The sequence below is a fragment of the Pelobates fuscus genome, chromosome 2 (genome assembly GCF_036172605.1).
Source record: "Pelobates fuscus isolate aPelFus1 chromosome 2, aPelFus1.pri, whole genome shotgun sequence".
NCBI lineage: Eukaryota > Metazoa > Chordata > Amphibia > Anura > Pelobatidae > Pelobates > Pelobates fuscus.
The window spans coordinates 112,786,649-112,809,065 of record NC_086318.1 but is presented as its reverse complement, the minus strand read 5'-3'; the positions used below and the strand labels follow the sequence as shown (position 1 = coordinate 112,809,065).

The following is a 22,417-nucleotide window of genomic DNA, read 5'->3' as shown; positions in this document are numbered from 1 at the left end:
TTAATTTAATTTGTATATGAATATCTGACTGTGGTTACACTGTGCACATGACTGTATGATATACATGGAGTGCAGAATTATTAGGCAAGTTGTATTTTTGAGGATTAATTTTATTATTGAACAACAACCATGTTCTCAATGAACCTAAAAAACTCATTAATATCAAAGCTGAATATTTTTGGAAGTAGTTTTTAGTTTGTTTTTAGTTTTAGCTATTTTAGGGGGATATCTGTGTGTGCAGGTGACTATTACTGTGCATAATTATTAGGCAACTTAACAAAAAACAAATATATACCCATTTCAATTATTTATTTTTACCAGTGAATCCAATATAACATCTCAACATTCACAAATATACATTTCTGACATTCAAAAACATAACAAAAACAAATCAGTGACCAATATAGCCACCTTTCTTTGCAAGGACACTCAAAAGCCTGCCATCCATGGATTCTGTCAGTGTGTTGATCTGTTCACCATCAACATTGCGTGCAGAAGCAACCAGAGCCTCCCAGACACTGTTCAGAGAGGTGTACTGTTTTCCCTCCTTGTAAATCTCACATTTGATGATGGACCACAGGTTCTCAATGGGGTTCAGATCAGGTGAACAAGGAGGCCATGTCATTAGATTTTCTTCTTTTATACCCTTTCTTGCCAGCCACGCTGTGGAGTACTTGGACGCGTGTGATGGAGCATTGTCCTGCATGAAAATCATGTTTTTCTTGAAGGATGCAGACTTCTTCCTGTACCACTGCTTGAAGAAGGTGTCTTCCAGAAACTGGCAGTAGGACTGGGAGTTGAGCTTGACTCCATCCTCAACCCGAAAAGGCCCCACAAGCTCATCTTTGATGATACCAGCCCAAACCAGTACTCCACCTCCACCTTGCTGGCGTCTGAGTCGAACTGGAGCTCTCTGCCCTTTACCAATCCAGCCACGGGCCCATCCATCTGGCCCATCAAGACTCACTCTCATTTCATCAGTCCATAAAACCTTAGAAAAATCAGTCTTGAGATATTTCTTGGCCCAGTCTTGACGTTTCAGCTTGTGTGTCTTGTTCAGTGGTGGTCGTCTTTCAGCCTTTCTTACCTTGGCCATGTCTCTGAGTATTGCACATCTTGTGCTTTTGGGCACTCCAGTGATGTTGCAGCTCTGAAATATGGCCAAACTGGTGGCAAGTGGCATCTTGGCAGCTGCACGCTTGACTTTTCTCAGTTAATGGGCAGTTATTTTGCGCCTTGGTTTCTCCACACGCTTCTTGCGACCCTGTTGATTATTTTAAATGAAACGCTTGATTGTTCGATGATCACGCTTCAGAAGCTTTGCAATTTTAAGAGTGCTGCATCCCTCTGCAAGATATCTCACTATTTTTGACTTTTCTGAGCCTGTCAAGTCCTTCTTTTGACCCATTTTGCCAAAGGAAAGGAAGTTGCCTAATAATTATGCACACCTGATATAGGGTGTTGATGTCATTAGACCACACCCCTTCTCATTACAGAGATGCACATCACCTAATATGCTTAATTGGTAGTAGGCTTTCGAGCCTATACAGCTTGGAGTTAGACAACATGCATAAAGAGGATGATGTGGTCAAAATACTCATTTGCCTAATAATTCTGCACTCCCTGTATGTATACTACAAATTAAGAATATCCTTTATAAATGCTATAGCAATGGAATCCAGTAGAATGGTATAGGTATAGATGTGTGCAGCACATCCTATTAGGGTGTTCACCCTGAGATAATGGCTTAAAAATGCATCTTAACTGTACTTAAAAAATGCTCATTTAGGTCCTAAATTTGGAAGTTTTTCAAATGATTTTTTCAAAATGTTAAAACATGAACACGTTTATTATATATAAATATATACCAAAATATAAACATATATTAAATAACTAAGGTAAATAATATAACAATATATAAATATATATTTGTGCTCGGAATTTAATTGGTTATGGAATGTATTAGAAGATGCAGAGTTGGTTTAGGTGTGCCGAAACCAACAAACAAGTAGGCCTGTAATAAAAAAGGGCAAAAAGAGCAAAAAAAAAAAACCCACTTTATTAATCAATTTGTAAAGTTTACCCAACTATATTAAATCAGGACCTTGAAAAGTACCACGCAAAGCTTCAAAGAGCACACTAAATCAGAATTAATACAGCCCTGTGCAGGGACATTTTAATGCCTCTCATTTACAAATGTGTTTTAGACCAGGTTAATTTTAATATTTAGTGTCAGTCTTGAGTTTGCAAATCTCAGTATTAATAGATCAAAGATTATTCTTCTGTGATATTTTCCTTCCCATCTACCAACACAGGTGGAGCTACTGAATCTGTGATTAAAGTTTGATCTCCAAACTTTAGATACTCAGTATACATACCAAGTTTCCTTATTTCGGCAGGACTGTCCCTTTTTAAGCCCAAATCCTTCCATCCCTCTTTTCTACCTAATGTCCGTCTTTTCTAGGAGCTCCATGTTGTTTGTGTGTTTGAGTGAATTAAAGAGTTCCACATCAATAATGCTCACAGTAATGTGTCTTTAAACTACAATATATATTTTTTAGAAATTAATCTGTTTAAATAAGATACATTGTTCTTGATCAACATTGAATTTTAGTTGTATAAATTATTATATATATATATTTCTCAGAACAACCTGCCCCCCACCCCTACAATCAAAGTGTCCCTCTTTGTCCATTTGAAAAGTTTGGAAATATGTAAAAGAGGGAAATGATCATGTGGGGCTCCAAGAATGAATATTTGAGATTCTCACGGTGTAGGCTTAAGGAAGATAAACATAATAATCACTACTATGACAGATTAACTGCTCTTGTTAGTATATTTCCTAGTTTGTTCTATGGCTGTACTTAATTCATGCTAAATGAGAACGTGTGATATACATTTCTATTTAAAGGGACTACTCTTTCTGTTGAACATGAGGTTATCTTCAGAATATTTTAACTGTGCATGAAATGTGATATGTGTGACAATCTCTGGTGAGCCACAGTCCGTGTGCTACTAAAATTACTTTTGGCACAGTGCACATGGGGAGTCATCCTTTTTGTTACAATTCTTATCTTGACAAGCCCCAATGCCATTAGCACTATTACGGTGCATTATTTGTCCTTATAGATCTAAGGGGTTGAGGAGAGCAGACAGAGCAGCAGGTGTGGGTGAGGACTGATGTGAAAATTATCCTGATCAGTGTAATGAAAACAATGTCAGCAATTATTGCATCCTGTGCCTTTAAACTTTATTTGTCAATGCATTTAAAAAATGGGTGCTTTACACTCTAGCCATCATAATGAACTGATGAGGAAACAAATATTGGAAGCAAAGTGAGATTTTATATATATTGCTACTCCAATATGAGCCAGCATTCAGTGTGATTACCGTATATACTCGAGTATAAGCCGACCCGAATATAAGCCGAGGCCCCTAATTTTACCCCCAAAAACTGGGAAAACTTATTGACTCGAGTATAAGACTAGGGTGGGAAATGCAGCAGCTACTGGTAAATTTCTAAATAAAATTAGATCCTAAAAAAATTATATTAATTGAATTTTTTATTTACAGTGTGTGTATATAATGAATGCAGTGTGTGTGTATGAATGCAGTGTGTGTGTATGAATGCAGTGTGTGCGTATGAGAACGCAGTGTGTATGAGTGCATTGTGTGTATGAGTGCAGTGTGTGTGTATGAGTGCAGTGTGTGTGTATGAGTGCAGTGTGTGCAGTGCATGTATGAGTGCTGTGTGTGTTAATGCAGTGTGTGTATGAATGCAGTGTGTATATGAATGCAGTGTGTATATGAATGCAGTGTGAGTGCAGTGTGTGTGTGTGTGAATGCAGTGTGTATATGAATGCAGTGTGTATATGAGTGCAGTGTGTGTGTGAATGTAGTGTGTATATGAGTGCAGTGTGTATATGAATGCAGTGTGAGTGCAGTGTGCGTGTGTGAATGCAGTGTGTGTATGAGTGCAGTGTGTGTATGAGTGCAGTGTGTGTATGAGTGCAGTGTGTGTATGAGTGCAGTGTGTGTATGAGTGCAGTGTGTGTGGGGGGGAATGCAGTGTGTATATGAATGCAGTGTGAGTGTGTGAATGCAGTGTGTGTATGAGTGCAGTGTGTGTGGGGGAATGCAGTGTGTATATGAATGCAGTGTGAGTGCAGTGTGTATATGAGTGCAGTGTGTGTGTGTGTGAATGCAGTGTGTATATGAGTGCAGTGTGTATATGAGTGCAGTGTGTATATGAGTGCAGTGTGTGTGTGTGTGATGCAGAGTTTGATGCAGAGCCTTGGTGGGGGGTGGGCATTTTAATATATTTTTTATTATTATTATTTTAATTTTTTTTATTATATTATTTTTTTTATTACTATTTTTATTATTATTGTATTATTATTTTAATTTTTTTTGTTATATTATTAATTTATTTATTTTTATTACTATTATACATTTTTTTTTGTCCCCCCTCCCTGCTTGCTAGCGTGCCAGGGAGGGGGGCTCCTTCCCTGGTGGTCCAGTGGGATTGGCAGTTCAGTGGGGGGGAGAGAGGGGCTGTGTGAGATGTTACTTACCTCTCCTGCAGCTCCTGTCAGCTCTCTCCTCCTCCGCGCGGTCTGTGCAGCTCCCTCTGTCAGCTCCCAGTGTAAGTCTCGCGAGAGCCGCGGCTCTCGCGAGACTTACACTGGGAGCTGACCGAGGTGCTGAACGGACGGCGCGGAGGAGGAGAGAGCTGACAGGAGCTGCAGGAGAGGTAAGTAACATCTCACACAGCCCCTGTCTGTATTATGGCAATGCAAATTGCCATAATACAGACTATTGACTCGAGTATAAGCCGAGTTGGGGTTTTTCAGCACAAAAAATGTGCTGAAAAACTCGGCTTATACTCGAGTATATACGGTATATACTGTGCTAATGTCAATCTGGTTTGAAATGCCTGTTTGTGATTGGTCAACTGCCGTATTTGTGACCGGGCAAATCACAGGGCAATAGCTGGCTCTATAAGGCCTACAATTTTTAAACTCCATGAAGTGCCCTGTAGCAATAACAGATTATTTTTATATATTTTTTTTTTAGGACTTGAGTAAGCATTTTGAGTAATTGCAAAATATATTTATGTATAGAGGAACATGACTTCTCTTATGGGATTTCTGGCCTAGCGTCTTGTATAACAATGATTATGTTGTCTTTTATTCCACTCTCATGCTTTATTATATTATCAATGTGATTTTGCTAACACAATTAACAACACACGTGGATACAATGTTGATGTACACAGTTTGTTAGAAAATTGCCAAAATTACATAGATGAAGCTGGAAGTAATTGTTGTCTCTGAATATATAAAGAATAAAATATGTATAAGTGCAAAAAAAGAAATAAAATGCGTAAACTAACAATATTGGTGAAAGCGGACTACAATGGTAAGAAACCCACAATATATAGGAAGAAATATCATGCAAGAACACCCTCTGGGCATTCTCAGTGCACTTGTTGTCAGGAATCTTAATTACTTCATTAATACACCCATTACAGATTGCTCAATGCAGTTCTGAACAGTAAGGGAGCTTCTCTGCTCATGGCAATTCCATACAATCAGGAGATCTACAAAACAAATGCCGGAAATGCAAGAGAAGCAATCTAAAGGCATTATAAAGGCATGCAAAGCATCAAGGGAGTTGTAGTTCTGCAACATCTGGGGATCTACCTTTTGGCCTCCCCTGCTCTCAACTGACTATCCATAGATTAAGAAGTAATCTAAAATATTAACACTGCACCCTGGCCTCTCTTCCAGCCACACTGCCTAAAAACATGGACCAATTTGACTGTGTGAAATATTTTGTAAAATTTGTCACAATGTGTTTCTGGATCATATGTGTTTTAGGACACAAACTGTGGCTCCTTTGGCCAAGCCCTAACTACACCCTGTTCAAAATTATTATGCAAATTATATTTTTCTCATTTACCTAAATAATTGATGTAAATAACAGTCAGCATAATTCTCATGTTATCAACTATTAAGAGTACAATTCAAATTTTATTGAACAAACCTCCTAATGATAACAGTATTTTTTGAAAACATAAAAAACTTACAATGCACTGTTCCAAATTGTTATGCACAGCAAGTTTCAAAACACTTTATAGGTTGTAAAGAACTGAAAATTGAAATTTGTTGTGTTTGCAGCATATTTACTGAAATCAAAAGCTATTTCAATGAAACTTATAACAACATTTTAACTTTTTAAACATTTTAACAGGTCACGTTACATTTTAACATAGGACCCCTTATTTGATAGCAGCTTCACAAGTCTTGCATCCATCGAACTTGTGAGTTTTTGGACAGTTTCTGCTTGAATTTGTTTGCAAGTTGTCAGAATAGCCTTCCAGAGCTGCTGTATGGATGTAAACTGCCTCCCACCCTCATAGATCTTTTGCTTGAGGATGCTCCAAAGGTTCTCAATAGGATTGAGGTCCGGGGAGGATGGAGGCCACACCATGACTTTTTCTTCTTTTATCCCCATAGCAGCCATTGATGCAGAGGTATTCTTTGCAGCATGAGATGGTGCATTGTCATGCATGAAGATGATTTTATTACGGAAAGCATAGTTCTTCCTTCTGTACCAAGGAAGAAAGTGGTCAGTCAGAAACTCCACATACTTTGCAGAGGTCATCTTTACATCTTCGGGGACCCTAAAGGGGCCGACCAGCTCTCTTCCCATGATTCCGGCCCAAAACATGACTCCACCACCACCTTGCTGATGTCGCAGCCTTGTTGGAACAGGGTGGCCGTCCACCAACCATCCACTACTCCATCCATCTGGACCATCCAGGGTTGCACGGCACTCATCAGTGAACAGGACTGTTTGAAAATTAGTCTTCATGTATTTTTATGCCCAATGCAGCCGTTTCTGCTTGTGAGCATTGGTTAGTGGTGGCCGAATAGAAGGTCTATGTACAGTTGCAAGACTCTGGAGGACTCTACACCTTGATGTCCGTGGGACTCCAGAGGCACCAGCAGCTTCAAATATCTGTTTGCTGCTATGTAATGGTATTTTAGCAGCTGCTCTCTTGATCCGATGTATGGATCTGGCAGAAATCTTCCTCAATGTGCCTTTATCTGCACGAACTCGTCTGTGCTCTGAATCAGCCACAAATCTCTTAATAGTGCGATGATCACGCTTACGTTTTCGTGAAATATCTGTCATGATCTGCTCTGTTCTGATGTCTGGACTTGGCTTCTGGTATCCAGTACTCCTTTTACTATTCTTGTTTAGTATTTCTTGTTTTTTTGGTTTTCTATTCTGTGTCTGGTTTTTTTTATTGCTGGGTTTCTGGGTTCATTCTTATATTCCGTCCCTGGATTTCCCAGCCTCTTGGTTTCATTTAAATGTTTGTTATTTTGCCACACCTGTTGTTTTCCATTTTCCCTTTGGTTTCAGAGTTCCTGCAGGCAGCTGCTCAAGGGTCTTGGTTTGTGGCCGCACAAACGCTGGTGCTCAACACCAGGGGGCGTGCAGTCACCCTGCTCCAGACCCTGCTATTCTACTTCCACACTGTGACTCCTACTCGGATCATCAGGCTTATTGGGTCCCGGTCCTGCACCGCCGCCAGGATAGTGTCTGGGTCCCGGGCATCAGACCGCCACCCTGACAATATCTAATGTTTTCATACCTCGTCCAAGGCATTGAACTATTTCACTCTTTTCGGCAGCAGAGAGATACTTTTTCTTCCCCATATTGAATGAAAATAGTGCTCTGCTTAATAATGTGGAACACCCTCCTTTAGTAGCTTTTCCTTAAATTGGGCTCACCTGGCAATCTAATTATCACAGGTGTCCAAAATTGTTTTCACTGATCAAAAGAGCCCTCCAGGAGTTAAACTGAAAAACAAAATATTTAAACTTTGTGACACTTAAATAGAATTTGGATGATAATTTGGAACAGGGTGTATATGCCCAGGGGACTGTTTGTATAACTAATCCCACTCGATATCTTGATTGGCCCAATGCAGAGTTAGCATACTTTCAATAGCATGTTAACTAGTTTCCTAGCTCACCCTATTCATAGTTAGCACACTTGTAACAAAATATTTAAAAAAAAGCATATATCTTAAATTACCTTTCCATCGGCATACCTCCGTTGAGCTAACTCTGGATCACCATGTTGACCTGTCTTTAAAAATAAGTTGACCTGTCTTTAAAAATTTGATAACTTTGTATGTTGGCCCACTCAATGCAGAATTTGCAAATTGTATCTAAAAGTAAAGAGGTCTAGTTAACTAGAAAAGTTTAGATAATTACCATTCCTCATAGTTTCTAAGACGAACGCATACAATAATTGCTCCCCACGCATACACGATGCTTAGTAGCCTAGTGGAGGTGCATGTTGATATGGACATGTCTTTTGGAATGCATATCAACATTTATTCCTTTTTCTGTTCATTTTAGTTATGGTTTACATTTACACATTTTTCTCCCCCTCCCCATACACTGTGGAGTTAACCCAGTCAAAAAAGAAGCTATAACGTTTTAATATTACATTTTTAGAATGTGTTCACCATGGGAAGTTTTTTTCTGACTTTTAATTTATTTTCTGTGGTTAATTTATTCCATAAAGTAGTATCCTTGAGTTATACGGATAATGCCTACCACTTGCAAACGTATTATTCACATTTATATAGCACCAAATTATTCCACAGCACTTTACATGTTACGAAAAAAAAGTGGATTTAACAACAAATGAGCCAAGGTATTAAATATGTCGTCAAGAACTCCAGATTGATAAGGACCCTGTTTGAACAAGTTTACAAACTAAAGGATACAAAAACACAATACGAAGGACAGCATGGGCGAAAGTAACCAAGTGACAGGGTGGGAAAGTAGCAGGATTGGAAGGTGCAAGTGGAATGCAAAATTGATATCATGATATACTTTACAACGTATGTCATTTGGCATTAAGGGGTTACATTTGTGGACCCAAAACAAATGAAAAGACTGATATTAGGAATTAAATATTTCTTCTCTATTCTTAATATTTTTTGTATAAATTCTCAATATTTTTCCATTTCACATCTTTATGAGGCCAACAGATAAGCCCCCTCCCTTTAAATCTCCCCCAAATTATGTCTAATTTTTGAAGAGTGCATTTATCTGTCTCTTGCTCTCTTTTCTATTCATAAACACTCTGACCTGTCAACAGGATTCCAATGTATCCATTGTTCATTTTCTGTGTCTCTCTTCCCACACTGCTAACACCAACCAGAAAAGCCTCTGGACATTTATCAGCAAGTTAAGATAATGCTTTATATGTAATAATTACAAATGAATGCACAGTGTGATAATAGCTGTGTTCCAGACCATTTCAGGTCTGTGTGTTTAAATAGGAACTGATAGGAGATTATGTTGTTGCAATTAAATCTTTCATTTTTGTGTTGCAGAAAACTTTATATTTGAATCAAAGCAGTTTTACAACCATAACAGGCTTGGTGGAATTGAATTGTAGTATGTAACATTTCAACTTAATTTGCAGTAATAAATGAATAAATATAGAACACATTGGGCTTGTTTACAATCTTGTCGCTACTTTTTACCAACCAACCGCTACTCACTAAACTGCCTGTCGTTACTGTTAGCGGGTAACAGCCATTTCCTGACGGCAAACTTTTACCAGTAGGGACGGAAAGTTACTGACTGCCGCCACAGAAAGCCAGTTTCATTATTCTCTGTGTACTTAAAGAACCATTCCACACTCCATCTTGCTGTAATGCTTTACGGGTAAGGAATATCTTAACCCCAGTTTATAAAGTGCAGATGTCTATGACAAATCAGCACTTTTAGAAATTAGCTAAGGTAAACTCCCTGACTGTTTGATTGCTTGATAGGTTTGCAGCCTAATTCCGTACATGCACATGGTAACCAATTCAAAGGCGTCTCAATTATTCCCCTGTGAAGAGACAAAAAGTCTCTTCTAGGAACAAATGGAAGGGCTTGCTAAGGCTGCAGTTCATAAGATCTGCAGCCTTTACAAACACTTTTAACTCCTTGAAGACGGAAGCGATTTTACAAGTTCTAATCAAAACAAAACCTGGAATTTGCGCTATAAGTCTGTTCAACCATAATTGACCTTTTCTTATATTAAGTGCACTCACACGTATTATATATAATTTTGTTCAGAAGAAACAGGTCTTTTTATTTCACATCAAATATTCATATATGAAACTTAATTTAATATGAATATAATCTAACAATTCTGTGAATGTCATATTACTAGCTTTTACTGCAATACAATACACACAATAAAAAACACATATCTATGTTCAGTGATTTCTCACAAATACAACAGTACCCCCCAATTACAGGTTTTACAGAGTTTTGGAAAGTCAGGGTTAAATACAGGCCTTCCTCGTTTTCAAATTTGAAATGGGTGGACCTATGTTGCCTTTGAGACCGCATGGCAGCTCAAGAATGAAATTTACCACCATCATGGAAAATCATTTGAAAAAGAAGACAACCCAGGTGTGGTGAAAGTAACCTCGACATGGGCTCCTGGAGGAGCCTTCTTACCAGCCTCTTGCCCTAGGACTCTGTATAATCAAGAAACATATACATTATAGGGCGCCACATTCACAAGTGTGTTAATAAAATTACCACTTGGATGGTTGAGGAATGCATGAAAAGAGATAAAATAAAATAGCTTATAGTTTAGTATTTATTAATAACAAGATAACATTGGAAAGTAGCTAAAAAACACACTTACAAAATTAGTGGCACAATAAGAAATATTCCTTAATGTGCAATCAGGCGTTTCAGCCACAAAAGGGCTTAGTCCCCATATAGTGTAGAGCTGCCAATAGTACCTCAGGATACCAGTAGTCCCGCCCAGTCTATAGAAAAGGTAGTGAATTTTGGATACAGTCTGGTTACAATTGTGTAGGTAAGGTTTCAAGCTGCAATCTTTTCTGGGGCATTCAATGAGCTCGACGTGTTTCGTCCTTTAGGACTTTTTCAAGAGCTAAGTGTCTCCTCGTAATGCGGTGTTTAAACATGGCACATTGCGTGTCTCTCTGGGCAAAACAGAACAGAACAGGACTTCCAGCGTCGTCACGTCTAGTTATCCCTCCGCGTATGCACGTGCGATCAGCTTGAAGCGAAATAAACTTTATTGATACTATACACAAGTGGACACAAATTCTGGACAGATACTCTTAAATCTACTAAAGCTGGCACTGAGCAGCAGTGTACACTTTGCCTTTTATCAAAAAGCAGCCTGAAGTGACCGGCTATTTGCCCTAGAACCATTACATTAAGCTGTAGTGATTCTGGTGCCCAGTGTCCCCTTGATGATAACCCTCGCATTATATCTTTCATTGGTCCCTAAAGTAATTTGGTTTCTAATTCTAAACAATAATTGCTTTTTAATAGTTATTAAATACTATTAGTGTTATTATTATTATTTAGAAAAAACCTACAGGCTATGTAGCATTGTAACATTGAAATAAATCATCAAAATAAGTTGTGACAAACAAGTATAGGTAGATGGAAACAAGATATGATCTGGGCCCTGATCAAACAAGCTTGCAATCTAGAGGAAGTGGGGTTTAATTACACAAGAGGTAAATTGTAATGAAACATTATGAATTTCCAGATGTGCAATCCGTATCTCAATAAACAAATGTATATTCAATGTAAGAAGTATAAGGAAGCAGAAAAGATCGCAGTTTAAACAGGGTGAATAAACTACAGTAGTGCAAAATGTGCGTGGTAAGGCAATTATAAACTACTGTAAAGAGTGGACAATTTGGTTTGCTGTCTAATGTAGAAAAGTGCTGTATGATAGAATATGTTGTGAGAATGCAAACAGAAACCGAGCAAAGGTCGCAGGTAGAATTAGAGATGATATGAAGTTTGAGTACAGATATTGTGAAGTTGTAGGATAGCACCAAGAATTAAAGTCTGATCCTAAACGATTCAGGAAGTCATTGTAAGAATAAAACAAATTCTGAAATGTATAAGGAGGAACAATGTAAACATTAGGGGGAGAAAAGTGAATGCATTTCAGTGTATTTTGGAAAAGTTCATGTTGACCCAAATAACAAACTAACGAAATATAAGTCAGATAGTGATTGATTTCATAATCAATATGATCTGCTCATTGGACTGCTGTTCTATGATTGGAAGAAAACATATCTCAGACTCTCCATATTGTACTACTATATATGGACATTAAAATATAAAGCGAGATTCTCCAGTTGTTATGCTTGTTTCCATGAGATATGCAAAAAAACTCTGAATAATTATTTTAGAAGCATAGAGACAATACTGGTCTAAACCTCTTAATGGAAAGCTTAGGTAGAGGTTGGTAGTGAGAGTGTGACCCCCAAGTATGAATTTCTAATTTAATATGTGTTACCTTAACCTCTATATGAGAAGTGACGGGAAAGAAAAGTTATGAAGCACAGGGATTACCCTAGCCGCTTTTCATGAATGTGATAACTGTTTACTATGATCTAAGTTCTCTTTTTCATTTTACCACCTAAAACTTTTATGGACTTTGTAATACCTAGGGGCCTTCAACATGGGCATCCGCAGGAATTTTTCCAGGGGGGGAGGGGCATAATTGTAATGACATCCATGCTTGGCCCCTTTTTGACAGTGTCATGAAAGGGAAGGAGCATAATCATTTTCACATAAAGCCAGGGTGTATAGCTTTTTTACAACTATGATGTCAGGAATATATGTTTGTATTCCTGACACTATAGTGTTCCTTTATTTAAATTAAAGGAACATTCTGGTCACCATAACAACTAAATGAAAATTCTATGATGCAAGGAGGCCCCTGGGCGCTCTCTTTCCTTTAAGGGGTGAAACCACTCTCAAATGGTTTACCCACAAAGGCTTCCTCCAGCTCCAGATCTCCAGGTCGCTCTGTGGTATTCAGCTTCTTAAGCGGAGTGTCAGGAAGTGCAGATTGACGTCAGGCATGGGTGCCGCTGATTGGCTAGAATGGTCAGCTGACGCTCTAAGCTAATCGCTAGTTCCCGATTCATAAACATTTTTACGTTTTCATGAATGGGGAGCTACTGATTGGCTTAGAGTGCCAGCTGACCCTCTAGCCAATCAGCGGCACCCCTACCCAGCGGCCCTCTGTGTTTCCTGACACTCAGTAAATTAAAGTGAACACATTAACACTGATATTTTTTTTTACCTGGGGAGATGAGAAGGTCAAAAGTTTCCCTGCCAGGCCCAGGTACCAAAGCCTTATGATGTGCTGTCCAGAATGAAGTGCTCCAATCTCATTTTCTTCTCCTTCATTTGACACAGTCTTCTTTTTTTTTCTGAGGCTCCTTCTGCAGAGGCGGCTCTAGACTTTATGAGGCCTTAGGCGAAACTCAAACATGAGGCCCCACTAACAAAAAGTGAAAAAAATAGAGTTGCAATACATGCACACTGTCACATATACACATTGATGCACAGTTTACCTGTGTATGTGCCTGAGAGTGTGTCTGACAGAGAGTATCCGTGTGTGTGTGTGTGAATGTATGTCTCTGTGAGCATGTTTGTGTTTTTGTTTGGTACCCTATGTGTATGGGATAGCTGCTTGAAGTGTGTTGTGTGATGGTGAGAGGGAGGAGGGTGATGGGAGAGGGAGAGGGGAGTGATGGTGAGAGGGAGAGGGGGGTGATGGTGAGAGGGAGAGAGGGGTGATGGTGAGAGGGAGAGGAGGGTGATGGTGAGAGGGAGAGGCTGGTGATGGTGAGAGGGAGAGGCGGGTGATGGTGAGAGGGAGAGGCAAGTGATGGTGAGAGGGGGTGATGGTGGGGGAGGTGATGGTGAGAGGGGGTGATGGTGGGGGAGGTGATGCTGAGGGGGGGAGTGATGGTGAGGGGACGTAATGCTGAGGGAGGGGGTGATGGTGACGGAGGGGGTAATGCTGCTGTGGGTGGGGGTGATGGGGGTAATGCTGTGGGTGGTGAGGGGGGGTGATGCTGAGGGAGGGAATGATGGTGAAGGGGGGTAATGCTAAGGCTGGTGATGCTGAGGGAGGGGGTAATGCTGATGGTGGTCAGGGGGGTGATAGTGAGGGGGTGATGCTGAGCAAGGGGGTGAAGGTGAGGGGGGTAATGCTAAGGGTGGTTGGGGTAATGCTGAGGATGGTGGGGGGTTGATGCTGAGGGTGGTGAGGTTGGTAATAGTGCCCCCCATCCCTCACTTACCTGATCTGTAGGCTGCCTCTGTGCTGCTCCCCTGCGGTTTCAGTCATGAGCGAGAGGCCGGGATAAGCTGTAGCTTCCTGCCTTTCAACATTCACAGCCACCTACTAGCCGGCACCGGTATTGCAGTGTATTCTCACACAAACCAAAAATAGCAGCACAAGCTGAAAAATCCAGGGGGGGGGTGCCCCCTCTTGCCCCCCCTGCGGACGCCCATGACCTTCAAATCTCTAAAGTTCACCATCACCCACCAGCCATTACTCGTCACTGATGAGAATAGGCATTTTCTTGCAAAATGGCTTCTTGTTGCTCAGGCATGAGAAGGCCTTTTATAGTCCCATCTTTTTTCATTCTTGCAAATGCCAAGAGCTGAAGACAGTTCTGAACCAAAAGATGGATGGAGAAAATTGCTTTAGTGTACCTCGAATCCCTCTTTCCCCTGGCTGTCAGAATGCAAGTGGACATTTCACATTGGGGGATTTTTGCAAAAATATCAATGTTGCTTGACTGCTGACTCCTTCGATCACCAAATCCCGTTACCCTTTCATTCCCAATAAGTAACGGAACACCATGTTAAGTGGGTAAGGGCAACGGCCACAGCTTTATTTAAACCAGCACAACCAAATACGGTCAGCTACTGGTTTTACCCAGCAGACAGGTACACTTTAAACTTCTTCCAGAGCCTCTTCAGCCTGTCCTTCGTCATCAACCAAATTCAGGCTGCGACTCCCCAAACCCATCTGGGCATTATTCATTTACCAAATTTGGTGGTGCAGGAAACCTGCAGCTGTGACAAAATTAAAAAATACAAAGAAAACACAACACAAAACAACAATTCCAGAACAGAACAAATGGGGAGGGTGGGTGGGGAAAGACACTGCCAGGCTCCCTGAGCATTGTTCACCAGTAATCTGGTAATTTTCCTAAAATTCCGTGCTTCCAACTGTTAAACCAACTGTATCCATTTGGTTGCTATGCCCCTCCTCCCTGTTTGCTCTTGGCCTTTATGGGAGTTCATGGATCAATACAACAGATAAAATGCAAGGAGATGGAAACTTTTATCTGGTGAAAACACTTTATTTTACTAATTACCTATTTTACAAAATCTAGAAAATCAACATTTTCAACAGGAGAAGCTTTGGCATCTTTTTTGCTGCCATGAATATTAGCTCCCACGATGCTGGATTTATCATGAAAAGTAGGAGAACGCAGTTGAAGACATTATCTGACACAGGCCAGATAAGGTGTGCAGCTTGTTACTGGGTAATATTCTGCACATTTTGACACATAAGAGTTAACTCACATGGAATACATTTATTTTCTCTTAGTATTTTCATTTTGATATAACTTGATATATTGTTTGATATAGTGCCACTGCGTTTTACTTCATTGATTTTATTATCATGATTTGAGATGCTGGTTCCAGTAGTTGCTTATTTCTTAGAATTTGTTCCACATGACATTATAACGTTAACCAAATGCAATGTAGTCTATGCGTGTACCATACATATGGCCAAATATTTTTCTCTATGGTGACCGTTAACAATACAGCTATCAGAATAACGTGTTTGCATCAATATAACAATACTTGTTAGTTCTCTCACTTAGTTCATTTTGATGGTATGCTCTGATCAAGCCTTACAGGATTTCATAATCAAGATCTTTGCAATGTTAACATCATTGTCATTTTATGTTTTTTTCCCGTAATAACAGTTTTTTTTCTATTTTAGTATTATGATTATTTAATTTTCTTTCAGCATTAGCCAGGAGATGCAGTGCGGTTACGTTTATATATAAAAATTAGATGTTTCCTCAACTTGTTTGTCTTTTATAGGGGCAGGATAAACACTGCCTCATGTTGGACCATTGTCACACGTAATCATAAATTTGGAATCAAAGCTAGTTAAGTTCTAAGTATTCCCAATTTGTTTCTAGTGTGTATTCTATTATTCATTAGAAATGCAAAGACTGTTTGTTGAAGTCACCCAATAAGGTGGGTAAGGCAATAAAGTGTTTTAAGGCATTTCAAATGCAATTCAGGTGCAGTTAGACTTAATTTAATGATGCTCATTATGTTTAAGAGAAAGTCAACCATGGGTAACCTCTTCTAATGTAAGAAATGGGGCACAAACGTGCAAAGCATGCTCATTTTAGAAGGACCGATGATGGGAAAGCATCTGAGGAAGTTTGTGATTGCATTGGACATAATACAAAAATTAAAAAAATATAATGTGGGAAACTGAAACATGGGTTCAGGTAGTAAATATGTAGTCAGATTCAAAAGAGGAGTGTCACAATTTTGTGATGTGTTCACGTCTAAAGTCAAGTCATTGAGCTATGGGTGGTAAATTAGAAATTAGACAACCAGTGATCAACCAAATCAGGAGATAGAGTGGAATGAAGACATAGGAATGGAAGAATGAGCATATGGTATGGTATGTATTTGTGTTCAGTGACTTGTACACGAGATAAGCCATGGGTCACAAATGCAACTGAATATCCAAGCACTAGGCGGAGTTTCCCTTTATATTTTTATAGGCTGATGGGATAAGCTAGTAAACCTCATTGAAAATCAGTAGATGTTTGACCAGTCATGCGCTTGTGTTCAACTAATGACGAATGGACAGAACAGAAAGTTCTAAAATGGATGCATTTACTGTGTAGGAACCCTGAAGATGCTGAACATATATTCACACGTGATCTTTTTAAGCCCAAAACATTCTAGTCGTTGCATTAGCAATGTCATTTTTTTTCCTTGCTGGCTTTGAATAAGATCCTTTCATCAATGAGAATCCTAGGCAGATGCTTATGTAGTAGCTCAATTTATAAATATATCGACACATTAGCACTTAGCAGATAAAGGACTTTTTTACATCATTGTACATGCGGTGAACACTATAACTTTTGTGTTGATGTGACCTACGTATGAAAGCACTTGACCACAATGCTTAGTATTTCATCCAAATTCATCTAGAAAACGTGTTGTTCTTTTTGCTTATAGCATCAAAGTTAAATATTTAAAAAATATTTTTGACTATTTTATTTTTATACGTCTGGTTTAAGGGCTGCCTATAGGAAGATGAGTTTTGGTTCCACTTCTCTTTTGGCTTTAGACTGCAATTGGTCCGTTTCCAGGTACTAGCAGGAATGTAAATATGGAATGAATCAACTTTTTCCACATTTTCTTCAGCAGTACTTTTATGAACACCAGATTTTCCACAGAGGAAATTAAAAAGTACATAAAACTGGGAAACTGTGGCGTTGTTGAGAGCAGCATCAGCCTTCAATGTCAATTTTTAACTAGTGGCATATATACAAATGGCAGTAATGCAGACTACAAAGTTTGTTTCAATTAGCTAAGTTTTTCTTTGAGAAGATAAATTATCACCATTTGCCCAGAATAACATTATAATTTTTTTTTTTTACATAAAGCGATGTTTATTGTTATTGGTATCCCTTCAAATAAAATTAAGATCCTTTTTTTTTTCTTATGCGAGTCATATGTTAGCTTTTTTTCTGTGTTAATTGGCTGAATTTAAAAAGGTCGTTTATAATTTTCTGAAGACTGCAAATGTTGTTTTTGCCCTAATTTACGCCTGACCAGTTTTTTTTTACTCTTTTTTTTTTCTCCTTCAAAAGCCGCAAAGACTGCATTTGGTTCATGTTTCAGTATGGATAGCATTCTATCTTGATCTTAATGATTTCTAGAATAATTCCTGCTTTCATTTTATCCTTCCTCAGCCATCTGTACATGTAATAGTCATTTAAAATAAATTGATATAGACAGCACAAAAAAGACAGAACTTTACACAAAACGATATCTGGGTTCCCATCTAAATAAAATCCACATGTAAAACAGATGCTATAAATATGTATTTAAAATAAAATGCCTTGATCGTTTTTAAGGAATCATCGTTAAACCACAAAATCAATGTTCATGGCTTACTATGAAGCCTGTGAGATAGATATTGTTTTTGTTCAGGTATCCTCAAATGTTTTTTTTTTCTGATTGTCAATCTTTGAAAATGGTATTTATTGTCCAGATCACAGATGAACGTTCTAACAGCAGCTAAGTGGCAAGGTATAGAACCTTCATATATTTGTTTTATTTCTCCCTTAGGATGAACAGCTGTCAGGTCGACCCTCACTCCAGAGCCCAAAGCTATCAAAAGCAGAGAGAGGACAGCTTTTCAACAGACTCGAGCAATCACACAAGTATCTGATGGCTACCATGTCTGAGTCATCTATCAATGACCTTGCTATCGATCAGAAGCCACAAATTACAACCTACACAATTCAATTTGGCAGGCCGACAAGATCTAGGTATGGCAATAGCCAAAGGCAGCGTGGGTGGGTTCTAATCATTCTAACGCTTTCTTATATCTGCTACGTGTTTTTTTTTTTAACAGTAACAGTTTACTGGGTAAACATAACTCATATATAAACAAACATCACAAAACACATTTTGACCATCCGCAAATACATTGATTAAAAAACAAAAACAAATGTGGCTTACATGTTGTATTATGGGAACATTGCTATAATTATTATTAGAATTATTGGGCTGTATAGCAGCGTTCCTTCATTTAGAATGGTATGTGATAAAAAAAACAAATGATTTGCTCAAACAAATATAATACAAATACTAAAAAGCATAGATTACTGCAAGAGAAAAATATATTATCTGCTGATACAATCCTACTTCTACTCCAGTTTTCCAGCTTGAAATTTTCTCAGCTGGTCATCATGCACCCATGTCCTATTTGGGACATTTTTGAAGCCAGCCAATGTAATTTACCCCCATCATACCATATATTTTTGAAATGTAGACACCTTAGGGTATTTCAAATGGTGGTATTAACATTTTCCATGCACTAATTCTACCACCAGTCTTTGTCATCCTTTTGGGTAGTCATTTTTTTGTGTTATTTTTCACATACATAGTACTTTAGGCATGGATTCTCAGCCCTTGCTATGTATTACTGCCAAAGAACACCACAATATGTGTTCAGCATGCGGCCACTGAGTACAGTGATACCACTCATGTACAGGTGTGTCGGGTTCTCTGGGGGCTAAAATACCTTATTTGGAGGGTGCGCATTCCAGTTTTCCAACTTGGAATTTTCTCAGCTGGTCATCATGCACCCATGTCCTATTTGGGACATTTTTGAAGTTGGCCAATGTAATTTACCCCCAGCAAACCACGTATTTTTGAAAAGTAGACACCCTAGGGTATATCAAAATGTTGATATTTTAACACTTTCCATACACTAATTCTACCACCAGTCTTGTTAAATGTTTGGGTAGTCATTTGTTGTGTGTTTTTTCCCTCTCACATTGTACTTTAGGCATGGATTCTCAGTTCCTGTTATGTGTTACTGACAAAGAACACCCCAATATGTGTTCAGCAACATCTCCTGAGTACAACAGTGCACCCAATGTACAGGTTTTATGGGTTTTTGCAAAGGGCTTTCCCCTTTTCCATGTTTGCACATTGAAATTTGCCAGATTGGTTTGCTGGGCCTATGTTGCCTTTGAGACTGTATAGCAGCCCAGGAATGAAAATTAACTTCATCATGACATACCAGTTCTAAAAGTAGACAACCCACAGTATTCATATTTGTTTTTTATAAAAGTTCTTTTTTTTCTTCTTCAATTTCTATTATATATATATATGGATAGTTAATACAATGTTAAACAAAAATCTGCACACCAGTCAAGCCATAAGACTTGCTTTTCCCACAGAAATCCCAAAACTGCAGCGATGTTGCAACCGCAAAGGATTCTGGGTGGGCATATGCAAATTAGTTTAACAAAGAATCACATTTTTGCCTCATTCCATTTTAAACATGGATTCCTTTTAATCTGTGTTTGCAGTATACAACTGCTTGGAACACAATTTAGGAAAAGATGCAAAACCAGTGAACCACTCATGGACAGCTGTTTCGTTGTTAATGCAACTCATCAGCATGAGGTTGGTTACTGGTTTGCTTATTGAGGCTTGGTAGTGCATATATATAATAAAATGTGTGTGGGGGGTTTATATATATATATATATGTGAATATATATTCATACATACATATATATGCACACACACACAGATATAATACGTGTGTATGTATGTATAAAATTCTTATGTGAGTGTGTGTGTATGTGTGTGTGTGTATGTCACATGACCTCTGGGGGTCCTAAATTGCAGAGGGGGGACTGTCTGGGCTAAACCCAGACAGTCCCACTAAGAAGAAGACCGATCGCCAGGGGGGAACAGCGGCGATCGGTTAGTACATGGGGAGGGAGAGGGAGGGAGGGAGGGAGGGTAGGGGTTAATTTAAAAAAAAAAAGTAATACAAAAATATATATTTACTGAGTGCCTCGACCCCTCACTGCCGGCGGCCCGGCAGTGAGGGGGGTATTGCAGCGATGCAGGTATCGCTGCAATACCATTAGAGCTGCTGGAAGCGATCATGATAGCTTTCAATTCCTTAAGGACCATTTTTTGTCGTATGTACCTGATACGCCCTTGGTCACTAAGGGGTTGACATAGGGGCTGTTAGACAGGCAGCTCCAGGCTCATGCTTTGAAATATGTTCAGTAGGTCCAAAGCCATAATATAAATGTTAATTTGTTTTTTACAAGAAAAAGTTAAAGGATCTTAGCATGTATAGCTTGGAGGAAAGACGAAACAGGAGGCATATGATAGAAACATTTAAATACATGAAGGGAATCAACACAGTAAAGGAGGAGACTATATTTAACCCCTTAACACCGCAGCCAAATGTACAAGTTGTGAACGAAACAAAACGTAAACAAAACCTGGCATTTGCGCTATATGTCTGTCCAACCGTAATTCACCTCTTTCATATTAAATGCACCCCCCCTTATTATATATCATTTTATTCAGGGGAAACAGGGCTTTAATTTAATATCAAATATTTAGCTATGAAACATAATTTAATATGAAAAAAATGGGAGAAAATAAGATTTTTTTTGATTTTTTTCGTTCTTCATGACATTTTAACTGTCAATGTCATAATACTGTTTGCTTTTACTGCAATAAAATACACATATTTGTATTCAGCAAAGTCTCACGTGTAAAACAGTACCCCCTATGTACAGGTTTTATGGTGTTTTGGGAAGTTACAGGGTCAAATATAGCGTGTTACATTTGAAATTGAAATTTGCCAGATTGGTTACGTTGCCTTTGAGACTGTATAGTAGCCCAGGAAATAAATTTACACCCATAATGGCATACCATTTGCAATAGTAGACGACCCAAGGTATTGCAAATAAGCGATGTCCAGTCTTTTTTAGTAGCCATTTGGTCACAAACACTGGCCAAAGTTAGCGTTTGTATTTGTTTGTGTGTGAAAAATGCAAAAAACGCCAATTTTGGCCAGTGTTTGTGACTAAGTGGCTACTAAAAAAGACTGGACATACCCCATTTGCAATACCTTTGGTTGTCTACTATTGCAAATGGTATGCCATCATAGGGGTAATTTTCATTCTTGGGCTACCATAGGGTCATAAAGGCAACGTAAGCAATCTGGCGAATTTTAATGTGAAAAAAATTAAACACAAGCCTTATATTTGACGCTGTAATTTTTGAAAACACCATAAAACCTGTACATGAGGGGTACTGTTGTACTCAGGAGACTTCGCTGAACACAAATATTTGTGTTTCAAAACAGTAAAAAGTATTGCAGCAATAATATCGTCCCTGTAAGTGCTGTTTGTGCGTGAAAAGTGCAAAAAACGTCACTTTTACTGGCGATATCATGGTTGTAATACATTTTACTGTTTTGAAACACTAATATTTGTGTTCAGCGAAGTCTCCCGAGTAAAACAGTACCCCCCCATGTACAGGTTTTATGGTGTCTTGGAAAGTTATAGGGTTAAATATAGTGCTAGCAAATTAAATTCCCTATACTTTCGGCATGGGTGGTCAGGCAGGTCCCGCTAATTGTAATTAATTAGGATACCTAATTATGTAAAATTATTACATAAATATATGTGTAGAATTAATATATGTATATATATACATATGTGTATATATATGTATATATATATATATATTTTTTTTTTAATATTTTTATTTATATATAGGTATATATATAGTGATATATACGTATATATTTATGTATATAGATATATATATTATTTCGTTATAAGTGTATTTTGATATAAATATATATATATATTAATATCAGAAT

The 22,417-nt window shown here is 38.4% G+C and overlaps 1 protein-coding gene across 1 annotated transcript in view; it reads left to right on the top strand.

Moving 5' to 3' along the window:
• Positions 1-22,417, top strand: part of LOC134585589 (uncharacterized) — a 213,413-nt gene that overhangs the window by 123,845 nt on the left and 67,151 nt on the right. The window contains exon 4 of the mRNA XM_063441027.1: positions 18,327-18,529. Coding sequence (XP_063297097.1) covers positions 18,327-18,529 — 203 coding nt within the window. The remainder of the gene's footprint in view (positions 1-18,326; positions 18,530-22,417) is intronic.